This window comes from Perna viridis, chromosome 1 (genome assembly GCF_037379345.1).
Source record: "Perna viridis isolate PV_CMFRI_1.1 ecotype Kerala chromosome 1, ASM3737934v1, whole genome shotgun sequence".
NCBI lineage: Eukaryota > Metazoa > Mollusca > Bivalvia > Mytilida > Mytilidae > Perna > Perna viridis.
This window is the reverse complement of record NC_142445.1, coordinates 30,283,161-30,299,708: the sequence shown is the minus strand read 5'-3', so window position 1 is coordinate 30,299,708 and position 16,548 is coordinate 30,283,161. Positions and strand designations below refer to the sequence as shown.

At 32.2% G+C, this 16,548-nt stretch overlaps 1 protein-coding gene across 1 annotated transcript in view; it reads right to left on the bottom strand.

Annotated features, from left to right (window-relative positions):
* Positions 1–16,077, bottom strand: part of LOC148628299 (uncharacterized) — a 28,077-nt gene extending 12,000 nt beyond the window's left edge. The window contains exons 1-4 of the mRNA XM_088585741.1: positions 14,218–16,077; positions 7,934–8,097; positions 5,306–5,458; positions 1,620–1,816 (exon numbers count right to left, since the gene is read on the bottom strand). Coding sequence (XP_088441867.1) covers positions 1,620–1,816; positions 5,306–5,458; positions 7,934–8,097; positions 14,218–15,298 — 1,595 coding nt within the window. The 5' untranslated portion in view covers positions 15,299–16,077. The remainder of the gene's footprint in view (positions 1–1,619; positions 1,817–5,305; positions 5,459–7,933; positions 8,098–14,217) is intronic.
* Positions 16,078–16,548: the final 471 nt, after the last annotated feature.

Here is a 16,548-nt window from a genome sequence, read left to right as displayed (position 1 = left end):
ACAAGGAATGTGTACAGATGGACACACAGGCCAATTTGGTGATTCCTATATACCTTCCTTGTTTGCTGGGTGATAATTATGCTTAAATACTTTTATATATTAAACTTCCTCAAAACTTGAAAACTTTGACAAAAGTCAAAAGTAACAGCCCATGAAGTTACCAGTCCAATATACTAGAGTTAAATAAAACTGGCTTAAAATCTTATTGCCAATTTTACAGCAACATTTAAATTGACATAAATTGATCAGGCAAAAAATGACGGCTCAATAGACAGTTAAATAAATGTAGACAAAGATTTACAATGTATCTGAACTAAGCTAATTCAACTGACTTCTATTATCTAAATCTCATTGTAGTAGAAAAAAATTGGGGCTCAAAGGAGACTCTTGATTAATAGCGACTTAGTCTCATTTCAATCCTTACATTTTGTCTATTTCATTTTCTAAACACTAGAACAAGGATATCCCTGAAAAACTGATTTGAACACTTGTTCAGAAGTGATGCTTTATCTAAATGAAATCTTGATAGAATATAAAATGCAGTTAAACTAAGGTAGCTAAAGTGAATAATCTGATGTTATTCTGATTCAACCAACAGATACCAAGGTGCAGTTTAATATCCTAAGATACTACCAACCACTGTTAAAATATCTAACATTAAATCTTATTTCTGAATCACTGAGCATCTGTATATATATATTAACATGGTGTTTTTCAAACATATTGTCTGATAAATAACTCTCTAGATTTAATGGCTTATGAGTAAGTCTAGGGAAAGATGCTGTAAACCTATTCATTTTTGCAAGGGATAATTATTTTTACAAATTTTGCAAGGAAGAAAGAGAAACCTGTAAATAAAGTCCTGCAAATAAGCATTAACTATAAAATAGGTGTATAACAGAGTGTGAGTTGTAAAAATAATTAGCAGCAAAGTTAAATTGATATCCTGAAATACAAAAATAAGTACTGGTACATGCATCCCTAAATATAACTTGGTTTGGAGTAAATGTTATATATTTCAGAAGCACACAGACCAGATTTCACATTTATGCCTTTATTTTTATTGTAATATTAGGAATTAAGGTCAGGAATTTCTTATTATTGTAATTGAAACTGCATTGTATAATAATAACAATAACCTTTGGTTAACACACACATTTCTCCACTGAATGGAGAGAGGTTTATCACAATAACCTTTGGTTAACACACACATTTCTCCACTGAATGGAGAGAGGTTTATCACAATAACATTTGGTTAACACACACATTTCTCCACTGAATAGAGAGTGGTTCATAACAATAACATTTGGTTAACACACACATTTCTCCACTGAATGGAGAGTGGTTCATCACAATAACCTTTGGTTAACACACACATTTCTCCACTGAATGGAGAGTGGTTTATCACAATAACCCCACAATTACAACTGCATTTGCATGTACAAATGTAATAGACAAAATTGCTACTATGAAATCATATAAAAATTTCTGACTTAACAGTATTTCTGTTATTTAGGACTTTTTGTTTTTGTTTTTGTTTTTTTTTCTTTTTTGAATTCATTAGTTTTTGTTTTTGTTTTTTTTAGATGCATTGGAAAATCACTGTCTACAATAGATACCTTTGAACGTGTATGGATTTCACTGTATCCCTGGGCATATAGAAGGACATAGTCATTGTGTTCTGTTCCACAATGTGTTCTTTGGTAAGCGCCTCATAAATAGACGGGGGTCGAGCACCAAGAGACATGCATATTGGACGAGACAGGTTCAATGTCACCTTCAGGAATCCTTGGAATGCCTCCCCTTTTTCTTCCTTCTGAAAACAGAAATAGAAAATTATTTACATCTCAAAAAGCTCTTAAAAAATCTTTTCATCTATACATGTATTTGCAGGAAGTATTTTCATGGCAATCCAAAATGGTACTCACAACTTTAACAGTTTCATCAAAAAGTATTATATGAACCTGTTTTATCATTTATCATTTTTCTTCTTTTTTTTTTTAATGAATATTTAAATTCAAGTAAATGTGATCATTCTGTTTTATTGGGGATGCTATTCTTGTTTATTATAAGTACAATGGACTGACTATAATAAAGTGTTGTATAAATTTAACCAATATTTGCACAAATGTTCTCTTGCTTGGTACAATAAATGAAATCACCTGTCAATTTTACAAAAGTTATAAAGTGTAAAGTAGATTAAAAGTTACAAACATCACAATACATCACAATGCATTTTTTTTTCATAAGATGTAATTATTTGGAATAAACTTGACACAGAATGACTTTTGATTTAATTTCTTTACTAACAAGACCAATTGAAAACTTCTGCCCTAATAAACAGTGTTGTTTCAGGTCAATGTATATGTAAAATATGTCTCCACCAATCAGAAACCTCAAGGATAATAACAATCCCAGAATTCCATACAGTTTCTGAATCAATCTATTGTAATTATATTTGGACCTAACTCTTGAATAAAGAAATTCTATTGGACAAAACAAAAACAAAACTTTTGACAAAACACATGCTGTTTGCCTGAAATACTGGGAAAATGTTTTTTGTAACATTTGAAAATCTCATGGGAAAATTGTCTACTTATTTTTATTTACTGTCATACATCCTGAATAAAAACACAGGAAATTGACAACTATTGTTAATTCAACTGAGATAAAAACCCTCTGATGTATAATCAAATACATCATAAATTTTCTTTCAAATGCATTTAAGAGGAAATTATTTTATTTGGAAACCTGGAAAACAAATTCTGATGCAGAAGTAATTTTTTTCCGATCTGAAAAAACCAGATATAAAAATTTTTAAGGGAAACTACCAATATTTGGGCATACAGTCTGTAAAAATATATTAGAATATTGATCACAATGGCTCATTTTTACAAAATATTCATTTTTGCATATTTCGCATGCAAGAAAATAATGTGAAAATATGTCACCATGAATAAGGCCTTTTAATCATGATATGCATGTTACAGAAAGTGTTGTTTTTTTTTAATTTAAATTAAACAGCTGGATCATTAAATTGATACCATTTACATCAGTAGGTTTATAGTAATGGGGGGAATAAGTTTTTTTAAACAACTTTACAGTGAGTGGCACTCATGCATATTTGTAAACAAACCATACTAACCACTGGACTTCACAGTACTTGATTAAAACAATTTCAACTAAAGTATTACAAAAGACACACCTCCCACCAAAGTGATTCATGACTTTGATTTTATCATGGTGTGTATTGAATTTTTAGCAGTAACAGGGGGGAAATGATAATGGGTTTAATTAGTACTGGTACTTACAATCAGTCTATTTTTAAGGTCACAAGTACATTCTAAACAATAAATGTAAAACAATCTTCACAGATGAATGTTCTTCAAAATATGTGTACTTTTGAGTTACAAAGTTATAATTCACAGGCAAAAAACTGTTTTTATCAGTGACAAATATACCCTAATCCGCCCACCCCCCCTCCCAAAAAAAAATAAAATAAATAAATAAATAAATAAATAAAGAGAAAGATTATACATAACCCAGTAAACTGGCTTGTTTGTGGTCCTTACAAAATTTCACATTCAAAACCAATCTAAGTTATAGAGATACCCATTGTACTCCTTTTAAATTAAATCTTCATTTATCTCCATAGAGAGTAAAAATATATATTAGGAAAAAAAACAACTAAATACACAATTGTATGGAAAATAAAAATGGGGTGGGGGGGCAAATGTTCTGAGATGAACATCTCTTATGATTACTGCATCCACATACAATCCTCCATTAAGCTTATAACATAAGGATATCTGACACTAATATTTATGTTTAAATATACAACATATGGCACCAAAATGGCTCTTATTCAGATCAAAGTTAATTGATTTAGGTAATCAAGCAACACAATATCACTGATCTTAGAAAAAAATACATATGATCATTACAGCCTTAGCAATAGTATTGTATACCAACAGATGGCAGACATGCTGACATTAGTTCTACATGTATGTCAATTTGACACCCAACAACAATACATTTGATAGTCAAAATCAAACCCTTAATAAACTGGATACCTGTCTATACCAGATGTACTCTAAAGTTATTACATATGTGTTTAACTTGATTAAATATATGCCTCCCTTTACCAAACACAACAGAACTGATGGTGCTTAACCTTGCTGGTTAATGATACCAGTTTTTAGTGGAGACTGTGTTGCCCATTTACTCTTGTTACTATGTGTGTGTTATTTCATGTTCTTTGTTGTGAATGTGTGTCTATTTAAGTTGTTATAGTGATATAGTTGTTATCCCTGGATTATAATTTCCATTATAATCTGTCAAATTTTGGTTCTTCCTTTTAAATTTAATAAGAGTTTGGATTTAGAAAGGTTTTTACTTTTGCAGGAAAGGGTAATTTCGGATATAACATCCCCTAAATATGTATAGGTGTTACCATGAACAACTTTGTAGGCACATTAATAAGAAGCAATTCATATACAAAATCATGAAATTGTTATTTTTGCTCTTTTTTTTTTCAAAACATCCACTATTCTACATGCTGTCTTGCATCAGGAGTTTGTACAATATAATGATCACAAGGAAATGATGTATTTATGAACAACAATGACAGTAGTAACACCACAGAAAATCCACAAAACTGTCAAACAAATTTTTGAAATCTCTTTTTAGCTCTTATAAAAGAAAATCCTGACAATAAACTGTATATTAGTAGCACTTAACGACACAATCATGCTTCTGTTCTTAATATATACATCCATTTTATGAAAACTGACTTCCTATTAAAAAATATTCTACTCAATAAATTATAAATGGGTGTAGTTATCTATTCTAAAAAGCAGTTTTTCAGTTGTTTACTACCTGAAATTCAAATCTTTTCCATATAAAGATATGACAAGGCAAAAACACCATATCATATTTTACAGTATTTTGAGAAACTGTTCCTTGCATTTACAGTAAAAACCTGCCTAACCTAACCAGAAAAGTATGAATACCTGTCAAATTGTTTGAAAGGTATTTTAAATTTTCAATGGTTAACCAAAGACTTGCATAAACCAGAGCAATTCTTAAGTACAAAAGGTGTTCGGTCCAGATGGGTTTAACTGTAATATAACTGCTATTTTGTATTTTACAGCAAATAAAATGCTCCACAAGGCTGGGTTTGATATGACCTCAGAGTTTCTAACTAGAACAGTCAGGACAGGTGTGGACACAAGATTCAAGATTAATACATCCCTGATCTACTCTAAAATCCCCATGGAAAGACATCAGGAGAAATATTACTCACCATGGAAAAATCAGCCCCAGGCACTAACAAGTTAAATTCCTCTATTTTAAGTTTAAGTTCCTCTCGATTGAGGGTAGCCTGACTAGGCTTTCTGGGTAATTTTTCTTCTGGTATCGTCCCAGATCTGTACCCACTATCAGTCTCGTCCTTCTCCTAAAAAATACAATAAACATCTATGAATACGAGTAAAAACCTCATCAAACTGAATGATCAATTGGACCAAATTATTTCGGCATTTGAAAAATATTTTAATGAGCAACATAGCAAACTGACCAATGAAAATGGTCTAAGGGTCAGTACCAATTAATTGTTTTGGAGGAAAAAATGAGTAAAATCCCTTAACGTAACTGAATTTGGTTGATTCAATCAAGGTGGTCCTTAAAAATACTTTACATTTTGATTTTAATCTAGATAGTTTTGGCCATTTCTTAGGGGTTAATCAAAGGTTCAAATTAGCACTGGTTCGAGGTCTGGAACCACCCTCCTTTTTTGAAGTGGGACCTTGGTCTTTGTGGTTACTGTTATCAAGGGCCTTTCACTTACTTTTAGAGAACTCTAGCATTTAGGATAAAAATAAGTCCAGGACCTTTCTCTCTTGAAAGTAAATTTGAGCACAGTCTCTAAATGTTCGATTCAGAATGTCAAAAAATTATACTTGTCCACTATAACAAGACCCAAATAGGGCAAGTTTTTAAAAGAAACCTAGTGACCTGGGTCAATGCTGTCTAACTTCTTTCAAGCATCTTAGGATTAGGCAAGCCAATGTCTAGGTTACAATAATACTACCAAAGGGGTACCTGCTTAATTTGCTTTTCAAAGTGAATTCAGCTTTACTCTTAAGGGGCAAACTAATTTTAATTACCAATTAATTTCTATTAAGCATAAAAAAACAATCTTAAGAAATAGTACTTTCTTATATATATATAAATGAAAGAATATATGTGAAGGTATAAAACATGGCCTTACCTCATGATTTCGTTTTTGGAATAAACACATCCCCATGTTTTAAAGGTTGCAAAATTGATAACTATTTTTTTCATTCAAATATGTTACAATCAGCGACCTACTGAACTAAAATAAGATCCTTATAAACCAGATTTAAAACATCTAATCCTCTTTTACTACTGTACATCTTTACAAAATTATATATATAAAATACATCTACTGCAACAATCTGGAATTAATGGTCGTTAATATGTATGTAATTAGTGTATTTGTAAACATAAAAGCATGTAGCTTAAAATGCCAATAAACAACAGATAGAACCCCTCATTACACTTATAGGAATATTAGCCATTACATCATTAGTTACAAACTTCAATGCTATTTATACATTTCACATGTTTGCTAAATTGTAGTTTTGAGGGATATGTACCTGTAAAAACGTACATTAAAGTTTGTTTTGCCCACAAAATTCAGCTAATCATAAGTTCCTGGTAATATCATGACTGAACTACCAACAAAGTTTCATGAAATTTGGTAGAGTAGTTTCTGAGATACAGTAACAAAAGTTTAATGGACAGGGAGAAAAACAACAAGTTTTCCAACAAAAACATGATTATAGTACCATAGCACATTATTCTCTTTCATCACATAATTTCATTTTTGATGTTTATTTACAACTCTCCATAATCATTGTTTTCTATTCTGTAACATTTTCAATTTGCAGTAATATTTTAGCAAGATTATCTAATTTCTTCTATTCTTTTTACACATTATAATGATAGGCTTTACAGCTTAAACCAGATCATCATTAGAAAAATATACATGCATTTTAAATTGATCTATAATTGCTTTCTATGTAGTTCTTACTTTTCCTGAGATAAGAATCACCTGTGTAGCGAATTACTCTTTAGAATGGGGCAGAAAGGAGGGGGATCGTAAGATGATTGTCTGCTTTATCAAGAACAACTTTTGAGCTGTTACAGTTAGTACCCTCAAATTACATAAAAGAAATATTTTTTTTAAAAGAGCAAGGAAAATTACAATAAACCTCCTTTTTTTACCTACACCATTACTAAAGAGTATACAAACAAGTATTTTTAAATGTAATCTTCACTCATATTTACCAGATGCTTATTACCTAATTAGATGTATCTAAAGCATCTGGGAAACAGTGATATGATTGTGTAAACACTCATATACACTGTGTTTTGAAATTATATGTAAAATACAGCCAAGTATAAATATTAAATGGTTACCCACAAGTCAGACTAAATCTGCCCATTTTCCCACTAACCATGTGCCAAAGTCTACTTAAAAATGGCCTAGCTAATTAAAATTCAATGGACAAAATGTAACAGCAATAATACATGGATACTTAACACTTTTGACAGTTGGTCATTACTATTTGACAATGACTTCTGAACCCAAAGCTACAGCACAGCAAATTGGAGGTGGGGGCGAAATAAGTACACAAATGGTTTTCCTATATGGTAAAACAAATGATAATAGAGTCAATCCTATGTGAATTATTTAATGCAGTTAATGCTATTTTCCTTCTACTTAGTCAGCAAAATTGGCTAACACTTCTAATAATAGCTAAAAGGACAATTGCTGAAATGACTATTCTAATTAAGCATACAAATATAATTAACTAATAATACTAAATGTATAAATATAGCCTACATTGGTTGGTTCTGAGCTGCCATCAGAAGAAACTGTCTGTAAGGTGTCTGTCGGCTCTAGTAGCGGTGGCTCTGAAGCTTGTCCCGCTAAATCTGGTGATGATTTCGATTTACAACCAAGCCGAACCAATGCACCACAATTTTGGTGACATGTGAAATGACAGTCTGAAAAAAAAAAGTACATTAATTGAAATTTTTTTATAGAAATAACTAAAAAGACCAACATTCTAACAGAAAATGGCAATTAACAAATATCAAAGACCAGTAATAGAAAGGTTTCATTTTCAGTTGAAATACAACATCATTCCATTCAATGACACTTGGTTTATGTACATTTGTATTATAACATTAAAGTAAATCAGTTGTTTGCAATTTGCATAGTGCAAGTCAAATTTAGAAAATTAAGTCAAAACATTCACCTTTCAGGACACCATAAACAAAATATTTCTGTATCACTCATTCCTAAGCAATATGTTATCTCACGATGCCATACCAAACCACTACCTGTGTCTATATTAATTTTTACTTAACCCTTTTCTTAAAATCAAACTGCGCAAATTTCTCTGACCCTTAAAGGCATCATTGGACACTTCAATGTCCTATTTGACCACTAGTTTTAACTCTTAAATGTCACTTCATTCACCTCTTTAGCCCTCCATAAATGACAAATTATCTTTTTCATAAGTTTATAAATGTAATTTTACCCTCTACCACCCCATCATTGACAGGAATATAATCTTTTTTTCCCTTGAAGGACAGAAGGCTACCCCTTAAACCTCTCATAAGAAAAAATGGTTACTCCAATCATCTCTTAAAGACAGGAAAAACAACAGTTCAACAGGAGATAAGATTACTAAATCAAATTTCTCCCCAATCCTATTTGTTTCTACAACCAAATCATCAACAACTAACAAAGAACTCGGTACTCTACTAAAAGCACAAGAATGATACAGCTAAAAGCCACACAGAACAAGATATGCTGCCAAGATCATATTTATCATAACACATTATCAGATTCCCTATCTTATCTGGGTCCATCATTCATGGGTCAATCAGAAATTTTGGAAATAGCTACATCATTAATCAGATCATCATAAAACAGACACACAAACAGAATCTGAAATGATCTGATAAAATAGGTCAACTCAACTTGCATTATACATGTGAACAAAATTTTAAAATAATGGGTGAGAAACCCACAACACAGCCTATAGGTCAGACTGCAAACAGCCTTAACAATTTCAAATAGAATTACATTTTAGTAAAGGTTACTTTGTACATTTATTATACAGTCTGTACGTAATTTAAATTCCATTTTAGTACTTCTTGGAAATGCCTGCCACTGGTAAAACAAGAAGTTAAAATCAGTTGTTTTAAGTCCATCATGGCTTTTTATTCAGAAACTTTTTTTTTTGGAAGTATAAGTCATTCAATGTCATGTTTTCCATTTAATGTAGTTACTTGTACATTACAATCATAGTGCAACAAATAACAAGATATTTCACACCAGGGTTATTCCAAATGATCAAAAACTTGTAGTATCTATAATTTTTCAAGAAATATTGATTGCTCTTTAGAAAAATTAATGGGAAAAACAGATGGAAAGCAAGGCATTTTACGTTTTAATGGCCCTTAAAGAAGATACCAAAGGTTCATCCCAGAGATCATTATCACAAAAGAACAGAATTTTCAACATGTACTGACAGTAAAATGCTCATAACTTCTTGTTTTTCATTTTAAATGGTTCTATGCAAAGATAACTTTTCAACCAAGAAAATTGTCCAGTAGCATTTTAGATTTTCCTCATTGTGTTTTTCCTTCATGCAAAAACTTTGCAAAATCTCATTGGGATTGAATATACAAATGCTTACAAAGAATAATGCTACATTTACAAATTTTATCTTTCACTGCACCCTCAACCACACTCACACACTTGTCATAAACATGCACATTATACAGATCTGTTTATACTTTGGTGAACTTTTTTTAATGTAAATAATTAACTATTATCCTTTTTATATATACATTTTTTTTACAAAAACTGACCCTTCCAACATCAGAAGTCAGTAATCATTTCAGTGAAACAACTACTGAAAAAAAGGTGATGCAGATCAAACAAGAGCTCCTTTTTACTAATCTAATCAAATTGATTGCAAGGATTGATCTGGGAAATCTCAAGACCTTAATGGCTGAGTTAATCAACTAAAACCCAGACCATTACCTTCTAATAGAACTATACTGTCAAGTTATGCAATCAAAATCAATTTCAATCCTTTGAAATGTACATCTCCTATTACACAGACATCAATAAAATACAGAAACCAACAAATTGTAAGGTATTGTGCAATAGACTGTCCTTAGAACCATAAGGCAATAGACCACTAATGTCTATCGCTAATTGATTTCTTATGTCATATACATGTACATTGTAGAAAATGTAATGGTTTTACCTAATAGTTGTTGTGTCAAGAATTTATTAAGTTCATAAAAAACTGTCATGAAGAAAACATAGAATTGTAGAGATGTTTAATTTAAGTTGGTCTTTATAAAACAGAAGGAGGGTTGTTTTATTATTTGCTTTTTTTGAAAAAACACAATTTCAAATTATCTATCGGCAAGTCCCATAGCAAAGTAAATGCTAAACATAAGGCTGCAGCATATACTCTTGGCAGATACAAAAGACATGTTACAAAAGAATTTTGGATAAAAAAAATCATAAATACATGTACAATGAAACCTGTCTAAACCAAATCCTGGAAATCTGAAACCTGTCTAAACCAAACCCCAGAAATCTGAATCATGCCTAAACCAAACCCTGGAAATCTGAAACCTGTCTACACCAAAACCCTGGAAATCTGAAAACCTGTCAAAACCAAACCCTACAAATATGAAACCTGTCTAAACGAAACCCTGGAAATCTAAAACCTGTCTAAACCAGATACTTTTGAAGTACCTTCTCAGTTTATATCTATTTCAAACCCTGGTAAACTGAACACCTGTCTAAACCACACCAATCTGAAAGTCCAGAAGGGGTTATAGAATATGTTATTCTGTCTTTTTGATGCATTTCTTATACATTGCAACCCATGAAGACTTCTGTGCAGGATTGTGTCCATCATACAATTATCAGGCAAACAGTTATTGTGAAAAGTTACCATCATAGGCAATGTTCACAAAGGTATTTATATTTGCAGCATACAAATGTACATGTATTAATGACAGTTGTGGAAATGAATGTATTCTCCCTGGCTATGGGGAGATTGCCTATAAATTGCAGTGTTTCAGAAGAAATAATTACTTGCTTTTGTAAAAGTGAAATCATAGTTCTTCTGATGAAAGATACTGTAAGGAGGGTTAAACAATTTGGTGGGTGTAAAATTTGGCGATTTGGTACACTGAGTACTCAAGCTCAGGGGTAAATATTTCACAAAATTTATTTTGGTCCTCTTATACATGATGATAAAATGTGCTAAAATTAGCACCTTTTGAAAATTATCTTTCCACTCATTCTAATGCACTCCACTGGTGAAAAGGCTGAATAACTCAACACTCATGAAAGAAATTTTAGTGTGTTTGAAGACATGTACACCAGAAGTAGGCTGTAACAGGCCAATTTATACATGTACTTTACTCATAATTGGACAAGGCCGTGCTTGATAAGCATTGATTAACCTCATGTTACCTTTGACACTTTCATGTATCTAATGTAGTGAAAGTTGATAACACTGGACTTCACAGGACATTACACACATGAGGCCATAGATAAACAAAACAAATCTAATGTCCACAGAAATGAACATGTGAAATTAACACTGATTGACAAATCAAAACAAAAATCAGCTGATTTGAACCAACTAACCTCATGTGACAAATATTCAATGCCCCTGAGGTTAATAACAGTAGCACAACACCTCATTGTTACAGAGTTGTTTTATAAAAGATTTTATCTGAGAAAAAGATGACATAAGTGTACAGTAGATCAAGATTGATGAATTGATAAACACTTGTGACAGCTCATAGTCAATGTATGCCAATAGTTTATCAGTAAAATCTATATTGGTATATTAAAAGTGAGGTTCTATCTCAATTACAATCTTTCAATATTTAATGCAGAGCCCGTTAACATCTATAATACTAATATATTGAAATGTCAAATTGCTCTGATAAAGGTGGTCCTGCCAAAAATATTCCATTAACAGGTTCTTCACAAGTTTCAAAATATTTTTATTTGGGTTTAACTTCTTTTTAGTCGATTAAATATTAAAAATTACATGTTTTTCTTGCAAGCATTGAAATTAGAAAGTAGCCCCGTAACTACAGAAATTACAAATTATGGTCACCAAAATATCAACCCAAAAATTTTAAGCTCATTCCTTGTCTTGTACTACTGTGTGTCAAATCAGTGTCTTTTTTATTTGATATTTTAACAAAATTCTTATCTGTTTTTTTTTCACATTTCTAACAAGTTTACATGTGTTCCTTTCTCATAACTTTTCCAATCACACTGTGAAGAATCGGTATGACATAATCTCCAGACATAATAAACTGCTTGATAAACCTGCATCAACAGTATTTATGAGGCATGAAGGAATTTACAGACTATGTCTTCACTCTTTCATCTCTCTTGGCATATTAAAATTGGCATACATGTACATTGTACATGCACTGATAGATGATGAAAGGAGGATTATCTGCCCTTTTAAACAAAAAACAAAAAAATAATACAGGGTCATATTGCTATCCTATAAATCATCACAGAGCTGTTAACTTTCTTAATGTCTTTCTAAATTAAGAATGAGGGCAAGAAAATAGAAAAAAATACTTGAGTCTGAAGGTAAGGTGATGATCTTTTGCCAAAGGTTGATTTAGGTCCAGTTGATGTCTTATTGAAACCTGGCCATCAAGAAATGGGGGCAGGGGATAAAGAACATTTTGTATATTGATGTGTACAAGGAACATTCAAAATAAGAGCAGAAATGTTGGTCATTGGTATAAAAACCCAACTAAAAAGTTATTTGTTTTGATGTATCCTGATGGATATCATATGTATCCTGCTGAATATGATATGTATCCTATAGGATAAAGTGGCCTTGAAAGGCAATTGGTAAATGAAGTCGCTTATTAAACAATATTTCCAGAAAAGATCCTTGCAACTGCAGTATTAAGGAAAAACATAATCTTATCAGTGTTTTCAATGACTGTATTAGTTTGTCAAGTTTAAATATTCCTAACACAATTCATAACCTAAATGTGGTAGATCACTGGCCTGAAGAAGGACATGACAGAGCATAATGAGGTACCAAACCATCCAACCCTTGTCTCTATGGTGACCCTGCAGGTAGTACAAGGTTAACCTAATTAAACATCACTTAGTGTATTCTTGTATGCAATTAACAAATAAACTTAACAGTAAGATGCTATCTAGGCCCTATAAAAACAGATGGTGAGCCTTAATCTACTGTTAGTGAGGTGGGGCAAAATACATGGCATGTATTTTCTGTTTCTGTTGTTTCAACTGCCTCTGGTTGATAAGCCTGTTCAAACAACAGAAACTACTAGTAAAGCCTTTATTTTGGCACTTTCTGGAGACTTGAGACTTGACAGAATGTTGATAATCAAAATATCCAGGCACTGAGTTACTCTACAAGTAACTGATTGAATTGAAAAGTAGTGTTTCTCAGACCAACATGGAAGTGATACTCAATCATTTTAGAACTTGTCAAAAGATTGTACTTCAAGTGTTCAAACCTTAACCATTTACTATATTTAACAGTTTAGGATATAAAAATAGGAGATGAGGTATGATTGCCGATAAGATAGTCAGTCATCCACCAAAACCCAAGCAAAGAACAAACTTCTACAGGTCACCAAACCGTCTTCAATGATGGGCAAAACCCACACCATAAAGCAAGCTATAGAAGTCCCAAAATAAATGATGTGAAACTACTAATAAAGGGCGAAATTCAACCAAATCTATACAAAAAAACATCTAACAAATAACAATGAACATAAAAAACAAGGACAACCACTGGACTACAGGTTCCTGGCTTGGGACAGGCTCATAAAGTATGTGGCACCGTTAAACATTTTTTTGACCACACAACCTTCCCCCTAACCTGGGACAGTGGTGGCAAAAACAGTAAAACGAACAATAAAAATTCAGAGTCATTTGTTGAATTTGCTAGTAACTCCATTAAAACAAGCACTAACCCATGCATTCCAACCTGAAGAGTCCTTCCCCCTTTTACCATGTAAAATGAAATGCCATGTTATAGTCAAACTTACCACCATTTTGATTATCAAAGTTTTGCAAATTGTCACATGATGAACACTTGTCAATTTTAGATCTTATATTGTCATTATGGAATACACATTCACATGAATCACAGTCAGGTAGAGTTACATCCTCCTTAATACTATCACAGCTGGCTGCTAAACTTGAACACGATAGGCAACTTTGGCGTTTAATTTTTTTGAAAATATAATCCCACTCCCCTCCGGAGTTCCACAACCTCGGTTCTGCCACCATAGCATCATATTTTTCGGTTGGGTCATTATCACAGAAAGCTTTGAGTTCTGTAACTATATCACAACCTGAAGTTCGATTAATTCTATTGAGCAATACTCTTGACCGTCTTTTGGCATTTAGTTTCTGAAGCTCTACTTCAAATTCTTTGAAGTCTTCATCGTTGTCAAAGAAGTCTGAGAATGTATCATCGAATGCTGATTGTAGGAAATCGTCTTCATCAATATCATCTATACTATCATCATTTTGTATTGTTCTATTATCCTCTTCATCACTGTCAGATTCCTGTTCCTCCCTATACTGTTTCCATGACCATCTTAACTGTTCCAGATTTTCTGGAACCTCCTTACTTTTGAAGGTCTCAAAAACCCTGTCAAATTCTTGAAAATGCTCATCTGTATTAAGGAACTCCATAATGTTGTCATTAAAACGTACACTTTTCCTTGTAGTTTTAGGAGATTTTTCAGATAACACACTTTTTCTGTTTATTTTGGGAGATATATCCCCAAAAAATGCTTTCCTCGCCACTTTTGGTGAATTTCCTACGGATTCATACACACATTCATTTTTCAACTTTTTAAAACTAACTAGTTCCTGTTTAAAATCCTCAAAGTCATCTTCCCCTAGGAATCCATACTTCAAATGCCTGAAATCGTGTGATGAATCAAGATCTTGGAATTTGATATTAAGAAAATTATCGTTATGAAAAAATTTCTTGGCAGCACTCTGTTTTTCTTGAGGATAGTAAACCCTTCTTATATCTATATCTTGGCTTAATTTCTTCCTATGTGACTTGATCTGTTTGCTATTTGCTCTCAGATATGTAGATTTGGGTTCCATTCCTCCAAGCTGTCAAAACAAGCTGCATAACAATTAATAGAATACACCATTCTCTATTGTAACAGGTATTTCCAGACGTCAATATCAGCAGAATAATCAATTTCACCAAACCAACAGACTGTTAGTTTCAAGTAGAGCACCAATTTTATTTATTGAGCTAATACACAGTATTCCTTGAAAAGCAAGTCTCGACAGAATTGTCAATCTGATGATGCAAAAATCCCCAAGCAGCAGAATTAGGCAAAAACTTCAACTTGTGGGATGCTGATTCTGATGTTGATTTGGGATGCAACTTACAACCCTGCAATCTGATTAGACAATTTTATCTCAGTAGCAGATGTCTATTTCAGCTTCCCTTCAAGTAAGAAGATAGTACTTTGATCTTTCATCAGTTCTCTGTATGTAACTGCAGGAATGCTAAAAATAACTTACGGTAAGAAGATAGTAACTTCCTCTAAGACTGACGTAAATAAACATCCACAAGAAGATAAAAATATTATACATAAACCTGCAATATTTTTCAAAATGGATAATTATTTCTTAACAGAATGGCTTCACGTTAATTGAAATCACATGTACACGTGTTGCTGTTGAGCTTCCCCACGCTACACTCACTAAGTAACAAAACAATTCACAGTGCCAAAAGCTGAAGTGCCAGTTAACCTTTGGCAATCAAAATGTAGACAGCTAACTTTTTATCACACTGCACAAAGTTCTGTCATTTGTAAAATGTGTTATTGCTAATGGCAAGTGCACACAACCCTGGTTTACAAGTTTGTCCCAAAATCTAAGGATGTATTTCACCTACCACTAAAATGTCCTCCAGGGAATATTACACAAGTAGCGGCTCATTGGTTCATGTATCTGTCAGAATTATGTGTTGACAAATTTCTTCCACAAGGCAACTGTGTATATAGATTAATCTGTGATTTTCATGATGTACCCTTTAATCTATGTAAACAAATCTGTGTGTATTTATGTCACATTTAATCTAATCTTTCCAAATAAATTGTGTTATGTTGAAAATAGAAGTCCATCACATTTCAAGTCCAACTTTCATTTTTGTAAAATCAAACCAGTCTTATCAAAAATTCTCCTCAAATTTTCTGTAGTAAAAAATATTCACTTAAAATGTTTCTCCTCCTACTTCATGGTTGATCTACAATGAAAATGTATTAAAATCTACTTCATTAGTCACTTAATCTTGTGGTCAGCATCTATTGGAACTAGAGAAGAAAAGATCAACACAC